We start from the raw sequence: 13496 nt of genomic DNA on the forward strand, positions 1-13496 counted from the left end.
CTTAACAATCTAAGTATCTTTTCATTTAATTTTATGAGAATAATAGTTAAGAAAAAAATAGCCACTTTGAAAGGTAAGTCAAAAACTAAATACAAATGAAATACAGATATATATGTGTTGATAAAAGAATGAGAATCACAGATGACTAAAGAGGAGAACCCCCCCTTTTTTACCAGATCAGAAAACCCAACTGACATCGAGATAGAAAACAAATCATGATCTTGAACTGAATGGAATTCTTACCTGCATTTATCACTATATTAGAATCTCCATCATGTATATCATAATCTTCTATGTTTAAGTCTTCATCATCATCCTCAACACACGATGTATTTGATGATTGTCTGTGATAATTTCTGTTCATAATTGAGTATTGTCGAGTAAATGGCTTTAAATTCCCATTCCTTAAAACAAAAATAAATTTGATGTTTACAACAAGAAATTGGCAACATGAAGTTGAATGCATTGTTATACAAGATATACACCCACTCTTACAGGAAGCTGATATCCAAAGCAACAAAACTTGCTTATAAGGTAATTCCCAATCTATATAAGACTAGTTACTATATTTGAGATCAATCAATCAATCAAAGTTGACAAGAAAATATTTTCACATCAAATTCATATGACGTTCACTGGAACAAATTGCAATGTTCACAAGATATTTTTATGTTAAATGAACTTTCAAATGAATATCAACCTGCCAGTTTCTCCAACGCAGTTGGTATAATTTCGATTTCTACCCTATGACTTTAAGGAAGCTCTTCTATGGAAACACAAGTCAACTGATCGTAATTTTGTTTCCTGATTGGCCAAATACTGATAAATTTGTAATTGTGTGCCATGTGTTATTTTCTTCAACAAAATAAGAAACTTAGAGAGAAAATTTTACTGCATCGTCCATCTTTTTTTTAAGACTGTACTTATTAAAACTTTCAATGAGTTTTTGTGTGTCACATGCTGTGTGGTACAGATTTGCCAGTGTACATGTATTTTTATTTTTCTTCAGTCGGACTAAGCTCCAATGCAATCAAACGATTTGTGAACAGTTTTGACTTTGCCATCAATACTGTTTCTACATATCTTACCATGAAAATAGCAAGAATTAAACTTCCTTGAAATTTATATATCTTGCAGTAACAAGACAACACAATACGGAGGGTGTAAAATTTTGGGACTTTTCAGCAAAAATGTTAACGACACATTTTGGCATTTCTTATTTCACAGATGCTTTGTAGTGCACAAAGTATTTAAGCTCAGGGTAAACAATGCAGAATTTATTTTGGCATGTTAAGACAGACCACTACAACGTGACAAAATTAGATCCCAACTATCAGTATAAAAGATCCAAAAACTCACCTTTTATATTTTCTAATACAGTAAACAATGATGACAATTATGATGAAAACAACAATAGAACAAGGGACAGCTATCAGTATGGGTGACGTCTGTCGACTCTGTTGTACATGTTTTTCTGGCCCTACAGTAGTAGTATTCACTGTCTGTGTTGTAGCTGTTGTTGTTTCATCAATCACTGGTATAATATCGTCATGAATTTCTGTAAAATGGTAAATATGTCATATTATCCTACACATAGGAATTAAGTACATTTTCTACTTCAGCATTAAAGTTCATGACTTGTTTCACATTATGATATCTTTGAAAACAAACAAACAATGGGATGACTTCCACATTTACCATTTATGTCAAATCAGATGGAAACTGATTTATAGTTTTATACTAGACAAAGAAAGCATAACAGAACTGAAAGCTACAAGAAAAGAAATAGTTTAAATGGATATATGTCTTCAAACATCAAAATATCTGATATATGAAATGCTTCTATGACATATGTATCATTTAAAAATTCTTTGTAGTAATTAAATTGAGTTTCTGTTCCCTTGGCATGCTTGGCACCCGATCTTACACCTGCTGACCCAAGTTGACTGATTTTTTCTGGAATGTAAGTGAATGTTCAAGTGGTCTATTCTGGGCATTAGAAAAGTAAACTACTTTTGAGAGGGCTTCTCTGGCTTACAAGGTTACATCTACCTAATGTTAATTTATTCCTAAATAAATAATACCTGGAGATACAACTTCTATATTGGTAACAGTAACAGGATCTTCGTTGGGCATCCAGGAAAATTTCATCTGTCCTGTTTGGACTTTGTCTTGTAATTCTAATACAATCTGGAATATGTATGAAGTGTAATTAGCTAGTGTGCAATTAGCCATTTCTTTCCTCGGACATTAACTTTCAGGTGAAAATTATTGAATCGTTATATTTTAGCGTTCCAATCTATTGCTTTAAAAACTTTTCAACATCCCTATTCATTCCTGCTATAAAAAGACACATATATACCTGTATATCTTTAAAATCTTAATCTCCAGTGGTTCCATATAAGGATAAGCATTAAACTTATCATAAGTTGCCTTGAAGATTTTAAATCACATCTTGTACTCTATAAGTTATGTACTAGTGAAGTTACAAAACTCCAAGGAACAAAATGTACTGCAAGCATAGCAATCAAACACACTTTATTTTGTGGGAATTTGAGTGTCGTCTCTGTAAGAATCGGGCAGTGGGTGAAACATGGTTTGGAACAACCGACCATTATGATAGTTTGATTTGACTATTTGCACCATCAGAATCAAGGAAAAAAGACAAGATTTTCCATATCATTTTGGTAAATTGAGTTTTAATGTCATTGAAATACACTGAAAATCAACATTTCAAGGGGCAGGTAACTGTAAAAAACTTAATTTTTCTGTCTTTCTATTGAAAAAGTTTTGAGCAAATCAAGAGATGCAGAGGTCAAATATTGGCCTTTTCAAATAGAGGAAACATTTCTTCAGTGAAACTATATTGTCAGATCGATGGGTTTTTTGACATACATATTTCTGATATTGCCCATTTTGCCTAATTCCTACAAAACGTACACTTAAAACAACAACAACTACCTTTTGTGAACTCAAATACTTTGACACAGAATTTGCTACAAGTTTACTGAAACACTACCTGGCTTATTGTAATTCCACCTGTATAAGATGGAACTATGGTCACTTCAGCAACTGTTGGCTTCTGCTTTGGTATAAAAACTATCAATCTATTTCTTTCTACATATAAAAGCTAAAATGCGAGAAAGAAGAGATAATGGTTACTCTCACTTATATTTTAAAGCTAAAAATGTTTGATTTATGTTATTTTACTTCGGCATTGTTTCTGTGATTAATAAACCATATAAGTTGAATAATCCCCGTTTGAATCACGTTTGTAATAAAAATTTCACAATACTGGAGACTGGTACTTATCATAGCAATTGAAATCAGAGTGGTACCGATTTCAATACAAATCCAGCTGAATGATTTAAATAGTTCTGCCCTACATTATACCAGCAAGTCCTATTTAATTACCACTGAACACTTGATTTTTGGAGACAGGGTCCAAAAGTTGTGATACATTGGAATAGTATAGGACAAATTTCTACCAAGAGCGCTATTAAATCCCTCAGAAACCTAGCTGGATTTGTCATGAATTTTGGTACCACTCTATTTCAAATTGCTATAGTATCACAAAACTTAGACCATTGCTCACAATCTGTTGAATGTAATTTGCAGTAAAAATTCATAAGAACCTCAAATAATCCTTTAAGGTAAACACCTCTGTATATAAAAGCCTACACTAATGCGACATACCTCAGCTAAATTCAAGCACACTATACTTCCGAAGGATATCCTCCATAATAAAGCCTGATTGTTAAAATGGTCTATATTTGTAGAAAATATCAGCCTCAATGTCGTAACATTTTCTGCAAAGATAAAAAAAAAAAAACTTTCTCTTGGTACATTTTTTGTTAATTCTATTTATGGTCTTTGTCCAACGTCTATTATATATTTGTTACTAGATTTTGCAATTTTGCATTAGATTCTGTATTAAAATTGCAAATAACTGTTTCAGCCATCTTACTGATAAGTGTATTTCAAATGGAAAAAATCAACAAATACATATAATTATCTTTTAATGGAAACAGACCAATTAATTATTATAAACAACAATAAATCTTGAATGAGAAGGGTGGAAATTCAGTCATAAAACAATAAAAAAAAATCATATCTTGACAGCAATACTTACTGTGAACCTCCAGGATATAATTTTCAGCATAAGAACTAATACTATTTACTGCCATGATTGTAAGGTTGTATTTCCCCACTCGAGGGTAAGTGTAGGCCTCTGCATTAGTCCATGTGAGCCTGGATTTAGTACCATTTTGATTATACTGTAATAATTTTAAAATTCATCAGCATTTTGGAATGTTTAGGCCACTCAAAGTTCATTTCTTGGTTTTCAGGACATTCATTATGAAAGCCAATGTGGGAGGAAGGGAGGCATTTCGTTTCATATTTTTCAGACCAAGAACAGATAAGAGTTTTTTCTTTGTTTATAGCAAAAATTATTATTTAAGTACATGTAGTACATTTTGCTTTTATCATATAAATATAACAATTATTTAAATAATAAGGTAACACAAAAAAAGGACAACATAAAGCACAGAAACAAAGAAATTGTTTCAGTTTGCCTTAGGGCAAATCTTAAAGACACTAATTCTGTATACTGGTATTAATCAAACTTATATAATGCAAACTTTTGAACAAAATTGTTCATTCAACAATCATGAACTTACAAAAGTATAAACAAACTGTGTTGACTCTTTCAAAACAGCATACAGGAAAACATAGTACATTAAAAGGACTTTAATTCGTGGATACCAATTTTCATGGATTAGGGAAGAAACACAAGTTCGTGGATCCTTGAATTCATGGTTTTGCGGTTTTCATTGCACACATCAATGAAAATCTCCTTTTCGTTGGGAACCAAAATTCATGGTTTGGCTTACCCACAAAATCCACGAAAATTGGTACCCCACACACCAATAGTACTTTCACAATACTAAAACAAACTTACTGTATCCCCAAAATTCCATACATAATGAACCAGTCCAAAGTTGGGTTCATGGTTTTTACTCAGTACATTAACAATAACCATGGTAGGAAGACCAACTTGTGCTCCCCTTGGAATCTGTACGTTGATGTCTGTAATCTGATCTGAAATCAGAGAATTTATTGATAGGCAACTTCTTTTTTCTACCATTGTTTTTACAGCCTGAAATTTTGCATTTCTGCTATTATACTATCAGTGAGTTCCAATGTTCCTTCAAATCAACTGATATTGCAGATAAACCGAATGTCAGTTAAAAATGCCACAACTTATCAAGCTCACCAAGATATTTTATGTCTCAACTTCAAAACTGTACTTATTCTGTAATAATTCTAATCATGAGATTCTTCATGCTTATAGCCGTTTTTGATTGGCTGAGAATGTCATTGCAAGAGAGTTCATATATGCATGAACTCTGCCAGATCATTCATACATGCATGAACGCCAGTCAACTTGAAACCAATATGGCGGCCGTGTAGTTTGAAAGAGTGTTGCAACGAACTGAATGGCATGATATAGCCGTAAGAATAATTTATTACATGCACATTGATTTTACCGGTCAAGTTTGTTTACAGAGATTAATTTTCAGCTCGGGGAAAGAAACTTACAACTGAGTCTTGACTGAACCCTTGAAAACACCTTATATTGTAATTTTCCTTCTTCCTTGTTGTAATTCCTTAAAAATTTTATTCCTGTTGAATTGTTTTCATCTCAAATTTTCATTGCCAACTATCATATCATCCATACCGCCTTCACTGTTGTTGTGCAGTCGATTATGTGTGCAAAGGAATGTGTGTGTATTGAAGCGCAAACATACACACAGTATGTAAATATAACCGACTGAGGCTCTCAGAGGGTAACTTTGAATATCAGATAGAATTATATACCTGTTCAATCCTATAATAATTACTAAAAAACAGTAAGTTTACTTTTACCTATGTGTAAAAATGTTTATGGTTCATCATTTATTTTTCTATTCTCTATGATTTGGTCATTTATCTACTTCTTGGACGACACGATATTTGGTTGTTGTGTGATTGCATACCATTTTCTATAAAACCTGATTGTGGCATTTCTAATGCTGTTCTACAGATGTCATAGACAGATGCTGATTGTGAAGCAACCAAAATATTCCAAAGTAATCATAGAGAAAAAGGAATAATAACTAGTGAAAGTTGAATATCACAAAATAACAACTCTTTTTATTTAAGGAGGTAGACCTATGGTAAGGGGCATAACTCATGAAATCAGTGATATGTTTGTGTTACATTCAATTTCACCAAAGCCTCTCAAGCTTTCGTTTGAAACAGAATAAAATGAATCCAAGTTAATTAGATGCTTACATAATATTGATGTAAAATACTGAATACAAATGTTCCAATGATTTTTAAGAGTTGTGTCCCTTACCTTAGGTCCACCTCCTTAAGATATACAAGGCTTGTTCATTATGATGTTGAAATAAAATAACTGGAGTTGATAAACATGTTTTTTGCGATATTCAACTTTTACTCATTTTAAAACCTACAATTATTGAATTAGTGGATTTTATTAAAAGAGTTATATTTAACTGATCTATATGGAATTTACATATAGATAAACTGATTAATTTATTGTTCCATGTTTTTCACATGCCACTCAAACCATAAAATATACTTGAAATCAATGTGACAATGCAACTACAAACCAGATAACTGTTTTAAAGAATACCCCTGCTCCATACCCCAGTAACCATACGATAAACAAATATAAACAAAGTCATTAAGTAGCTGTCTTTGTAAGAATCATGCTAAATCTGAAAAATGTGATACACCCCCAAAAAGGCTACATATTTTCATTTTTGTAATTAAGTTGTTTTATGGGTCTATACTATGAAATGTGTAATTATTCATTCAAATCAGCCTGCTCTTAGGAGATAATCAACAATGAAAATCCAAAAGGTTCTGTTGTATTTGAGTGTCATTTACAGAGTTATCTCCCTTAATTTTGAAATCTACAGTTCATTCTATATAATTTTTATCTCCTACGAACACGGGGTTATATGAAAAAAATGAATATTAATTTCTGTTTACTATGGCAATTTAAACATAATATCAAAAATAAAAATATGTAGGCATTTTTACCTATGAATCACATTTTGCATGATTCTTAGCTGGAGTGCTAGTTAATCAGGTAGTTATTTTTGTTTTGGTCTAAAATAGAATCCCACCATATGGCATGCCTATAAAAAATCAAGGAAATGAGATGGGTAGTTACAGAGAAAACTGTAATGAAAATGTCGTAGACTTAGGGATAGACAGATACCATGATCACTATAAATCTTCCACAAAGCTGGGTATACAAAATATCATAAAGCAGGCATTCTTATAATCTATTCTATGTTTAGTCTACCTTCGACTGTAATAGTATTGGTACAAGTTGCAACTCCTACACTATTCTTGGCTACAACAGTAATTTTGTAAGTCCCTGCCTTAGTGAACACATGGGACATGGTCTTTGATTTATCTATTCCCATCACAATCAACGGTGACTGCTTGTCTCCAAAGTCCCAGGTATAAATAGTGCTATGTGTAGAACCCTGTAAGACAAATTACACTTTTGACATGGCACACATTTTTACATTTTTTAACATGAGTTGGTACATATAATGATAGATTGATATGGAATGTTTTTAAAAATGAATGAAAAATGAACCTCTTGAAAGCTGAATATAATTCTCTTAGTAACACATTATAGTTTTCACAGCAATTTCACGACAATTTCCCACTCATCATGCCAGGGTTCTGATACAAATGTAAAATCATTCAGCTAAATAGAAATTGAGTGAAGATGAGACCAAAATAATTTGTGGGCCAAGGGAGAAAAAAATTTACCAATTGATAAACAGCTTACAACCTCACTAACTAATTTGGATATACTAAGAACAAAAACCAATAAAAGCATGAAAGTAAAAAAGAAAACCTTGAATTTTTAAGGCTTCAGCAAAAATGAAAAGTTGATACTTTCATTTTGACTGGACAGGTTCATTATTTGCTTTTTTGATCAAAAAGTTATGAAAATAGATATTTCTTTACTATTTTCAATATATTTCAACTAATGTTATTTTGGTACTGGTTTTTCAAGTATCTCAGATAATGAACACACAAGTTTTTTTCCTTAAAATATGTGCATTTAATTCCTACACTACACATTTTTTTGTTGTAAGACATAATTTTTTCATGCACTAAATCCTTTGTTTTTTCCTGCATTATTACCAAGGTAATTATATAGCAAATAGTGAAACATATTCTAGACTGCTATACCCTCCCCCCTCTCTAATATCCTTCCACAGTGTCCCAGCATCCATTTTTATAACCAAATTAAATAAAAATGGGTCAAAGACAGAAAAGGCCAGGTTGCTGTAAATTTGTTAAACAGGAAGTAAAACTGCAACAAACTTGATATCACATACCAATATATGGAACCCAATACGGAAGTTGTATACCAAATATCTAGTGCCTGTGATTTATAATTACAGAAAACTTTTCCCCACCTGCCTGTCCAACATTCACCATTCTAAAAGTGGATTAGCATGAGTGCAACCCAGCCAAAAATAAGAAAGTACCTCCCTTATCAAAATAGGGGGCAATAAAACCATAACCAGTATCCCATCTCTACCTTATTGTTTTTGTCATGAAAACTGGCCTGAGAATCAAGAAATTAACTTAAAATGGCTCTATATCATTTTAATGCCACAAAACTGACAGAGAAATTCTTCAATTCCAGAGTTCCCAAGGGATATGGTCATTCTAATATCATAACAATTTAGAAAATTCCCTAAGAATTCATAATTTCTTGGCATTAGGAAAGCACTACCTATGAAACACTGAAAAGCATAATTTATGAAGAACAACATTTAAAGAACGAAATAAAAATGTACAATTGAGTTATGTGCAACACTGCAGAGAGAAAACTGTCATTTCCAAACCTTTGAACAAACCATAATACATTTAATTCATATTTTTTTAAGTCTTTTTCATGCAACTTTTACCCTAGGTTAACTAAATTCACAAACTGTAAACCGGGAAATTTTTGCACGGTCTTTTTTCCACAGTTTCTGCTATAAATCTGCTTTCACAGTTTTAAATTAACGATCGTTCATTAAATTGAACTGTAATGTTCCTTGAAGGAGATGTTCGTAACAGTTTAAATTTCGCATATTGGCTGTTGGTGCGAAAATAGCAAAAATAAAACTGCACAAAAATTTCAAGGTTTACAGTATAGAGAAAACAGAAGTTCATTTATGACAGGTCTCACTCTCCATTTGGTGCCACATATTGTCACTCAAAATAAAGCAATCTGTCTAAAATATATGCATTCATTATAAAAATTGACTTAAACTGAGTATATATATATACGTCTCAGAATGTGACAACTCTATTCACTACACTGCTCCATCGGATCAAACTGATACAGGGAAGATAACGTAAACTTATAGAAGGGTCTGAAAAATTCCAAAGATGTTAGAACTGTCAAATTTGCACAGCAAATTTTTGTCGTTCCCTCCGTGGGACTCGAACTTGTACCGCTGTGACATCTATGGCAACACCGCCTGCACTAAGTCCAGTGCCCTAGACCACTCGACCAGCTAGGCTATATATAAAAATAGCTTTCGCTGGCCGTGTGATTCCTCCTCGTGGGATTAATCTAGGGCTGTAACTTAGTACACGATGTATGGTAGTACGGGACAGTTCATCTAGGTGTTATTATGTAGGATAGAGGATCAAATTAATGATGCATGTCACAACAAATCAATATTATACAACGTCTCAGAATGGCCAGCGAAAGCTATTTTTTTTTTTAAATCAGGGTACCAACTTTCATGGCTTTTAATGCTTTATTAAATTTCAAACAAAATCTTTAAAATCTGTAATGATCCACAATCATTCCTTGTATTGCACATGGTAGAACTTCTTGATGCTGGAATTGCTATTCCATTTTTATATTTTTGGTTTGGAGAACTTCTAGTATACAATTACTATAGGATTTAGATCTTCCTTTGTATTTTACCCTAATGCTGCTGACGAGAGGTTACTCCTTGAAACATGTGCACAGCATATTGCTGCTGATGAGAGGTTACTCCTTGATACACATGCACAGCATATTGTTGCTGATGAGAGGTTACTCCTTGATACACATGCACAGCATATTGCTGCTGATGAGAGGTTACTCCTTGAAATACATGCACAGCATATTGCTGCTGATGAGAGGTTACTCCTTGAAATACATGCACAGCATATAGCTGCTGATGAGAGGTTACTCCTTGATACAAATGCACAGCATATTGCTGCTGATGAGAGGTTACTCCTTGAAATACATGCACAGCATATAGCTGCTGATGAGAGGTTACTCCTTGATACACATGTACAGCACATTGCTGCTGATGAGAGGTTACTCCTTGATACACATGTACAGCACATTGCTGCTGATGAGAGGTTACTCCTTGATACACATGTACAGCACATTGCTGCTGATGAGAGGTTACTCCTTGATGAGATACACATGCACAGCATATTGAAATTTGCAATATTATATGATTTGTACTTTTGTATTTTATATAAATCCAGAAACTACAGCATTTTTTAAAAACCACGAAAAATCAATACCCATTAATTGATATAAAGTTCTTTTCTAGAGAATTTCATAACATGCTAAATCATTTATAAGAACATGCAAGAATCATGATAAGGCAGAGAGAGGCAAAAAGAGGCAAAGAAAAAGAGAGAGAGAGGTACAGACAGAAGAGTCTACCTGAGTCCAACCATATCAGATCGCTGTAATACATTGTACATTTCAAAATAAGGTATTAAAACATGCTTTGTCATTCAAATAAGATCCTAATACCAAAAATTTTCAGTACATCTTTGTTGGATTCATTATTTTTGCATTCTTAAGTGGCACATGGCATGTGGTGAGCATGTTATTTAATAACCCAGATAAAACATCAAATTCTTACAGAAGACATTTTTAAATGCATTAATTACTGTGATTTTGGCATTTAAACAAAACTATGGTACTATTTTTTGTAATATTGATAAAAATCCTGCTTTGGACATGTAAAAAATCTTCAATAACATAAGTTTTCAATTATTAATTTTGCATGTCAATCACATTTTTGCAATGATAAACCCATCCCAATAATTTCCGTCTTTACACTTGTAAAGGACAAAATGACGTAAGTTTTTTTTGGTCATTTTGTCGACTTTTCAAGCCTTTTGAAATTAAAAAAAAAAAAATCAATTCAACAGTGTCTTTTTTTACAAGGATAGATGATTGAAAATGGCAAAAATCCAGAACAGCCTCTGTGTACAAAACTTAGAGCCACTTAGAGGGGCCAATCTCTCATGAATTTGTGAAAAAGAGTAGGTTTCTAAAGTCAAAATTTAAGATCCAAGTACAAAGATGAACCAGTATGTATTACTACTGTGAATAGAAAGAATTGATTGTAAGCATTTTATGCAATACATAAATACTCAATTTGTATCATATTTTCAGAGAGGATTAATAAAAAAGCTGTTTCCTAACAATTAAATCCTTTGATGCATGCAACAAATCAACATATCTGAGATGACAGATCCCTAAAAAACACCTAAATTTCCTGTCATTCCACATAATGAAAAATGTCCGACAAAACAGGAAGTTGATATTGGACAGCACCTAAAAATTCTTACAATGTACATGTATGCCCTATCTATATGAAGCCATGCACCAAACTTGAAATCAATCCATCCATTTGGAGCCGAGATAATTATGACGAAATTAGGACAGACAAACAAAATGATTCCAATATACACCACCCACTTGTTGAATATTTTCCATGTTTACAGTTCATGATATTCTCAATAGACTGATAATAACCCAACAATGTCATAATATGAAAACAAAAAACAATTATTTACTATGACATTACCTTAGTTTGTGATAATGTAAAGATTATCTCTGACTTTGAAGGAACAACGCTGTGTTCAACACGTAATGTGAGACCTTCTGGTTGGTATACTGGGCAACTAACATTCAGCATTCCATATTTCCCAGAGTTCTCTACACCACTTACACATTTGTTGGAGGCTTTTTTTCTATACCTGAAAGTGACAACACCTGTTGTAAGCATCTGAAAATAATTGTTCTATTTCAACTTCAGTTAATTTTGCTAATCTTATCTTTGGCCCCTGCATGATTTGATGTGGAGAATTATTTTCCGCTTTTTAGAATGCAAATGAATGTTTTAGTAAGGAAAAACCACAATTATAAGCATATCATCTTTCTATGATCTCTGAACTGACCCCCAAATTTTCCGAAATTGGGCGTCTCTGAAAATCATTAATGTTAATGATTTCTAAATGAGACTTTATAAGGAGTCCAATTAAAGTATCCCTGGATCATGTTGGCAGAGACCTTTGAAAAAAACAAATTTATCATTGAAAACGGGCATTTTTCCTAACTTTACTGTTTTTGGCAGATTTTCTGCTTCCATTACACCCAAATTTGAAATACATGTAGAAGGACACCAAAAAAAAAAGGAATAAGAGTGTTTTTTAGGCTTTAGACCTTTATCTGCTAACAAACTTCTGTTACTCAGAATGGAAGTTTAAAACTCCAGACTGTGATTTCTTTGAGTTTTAGTTAATCCAAAGTAAATAGCATTGCAGCAGAACAAAACATACACTTGACCTATAACTTATCATGGCGAATTTATATACCGCAAATCATGTCATAATTTGCAAGCCTTTAGAACATTTGCTAAGGCCTGTAATTTTGGTAAAAATCATTAGAGCGGAACAAAACATAAACTTGACCTGTAACTTATCATGGTGAATTTATATACCAAAAATCATGTCAATATCTACAAGCATTTAGAAAAAAAGTCTGGAAAACTGTTATTTCTGTGAATTTTGCTAAGTTCAAGGCCTGTAATTTTGGTAAAAATCATTGCAGCAAAACTAACAATAGCCTTGTCCTTTAACTTATCACTGTGAATTTAAATACTAAAAATCATGTCAATATCTGCAAGTGTTTAGAAAGAAAATCCGGAAAACTGTTATTTTTGTGAATTTTGCTGTTCAAGGTCCCCAATTTCAGTAAAAATCATCGGAGGGAAACAAGTTAAACTTGACCTGTAACTTCTCATGGTGAACTTATATACCAAAAATCATTATACCCTTCGCAAATTTGTTGTGTGGGGTATAAATATAATCATCCACTGAACAATGCATATCACATTTTTGTCATTTACTCCAAATATAAAAATCAAAGGCAAAATTACATTAAGTAGTACTCCGGCTAAGAATCATGCAAAATGTGATACCTGGGTGAAAAGCCTACATATTTTTATTTTTGATATTTTGTTTGAAATGCCATAGTAAACAGAAATTAACAGTCAGTTTTTTATATACCACATGCTCTAAGGAGATAAAAATTATATAGAATGCACTGAAGATTTCAAAATTAAGGGAGATAACTCTGT

At 32.5% G+C, this 13496-nt stretch overlaps 1 protein-coding gene across 1 annotated transcript in view; it reads right to left on the minus strand.

The window, feature by feature from the left end:
• LOC148621088 (VPS10 domain-containing receptor SorCS3-like) overlaps positions 1 to 13496 on the minus strand; it is a 51358-nt gene that overhangs the window by 6186 nt on the left and 31676 nt on the right. The window contains exons 17-25 of the mRNA XM_088575128.1: positions 11943 to 12114; positions 7385 to 7571; positions 4964 to 5103; positions 4133 to 4277; positions 3697 to 3809; positions 3020 to 3130; positions 2085 to 2190; positions 1360 to 1558; positions 244 to 404 (exon numbers count right to left, since the gene is read on the minus strand). Of these exons, the coding sequence (XP_088431254.1) occupies positions 244 to 404; positions 1360 to 1558; positions 2085 to 2190; positions 3020 to 3130; positions 3697 to 3809; positions 4133 to 4277; positions 4964 to 5103; positions 7385 to 7571; positions 11943 to 12114 (1334 nt within the window). The remainder of the gene's footprint in view (positions 1 to 243; positions 405 to 1359; positions 1559 to 2084; positions 2191 to 3019; positions 3131 to 3696; positions 3810 to 4132; positions 4278 to 4963; positions 5104 to 7384; positions 7572 to 11942; positions 12115 to 13496) is intronic.

The sequence above is a fragment of the Perna viridis genome, chromosome 3 (assembly GCF_037379345.1).
Source record: "Perna viridis isolate PV_CMFRI_1.1 ecotype Kerala chromosome 3, ASM3737934v1, whole genome shotgun sequence".
NCBI lineage: Eukaryota > Metazoa > Mollusca > Bivalvia > Mytilida > Mytilidae > Perna > Perna viridis.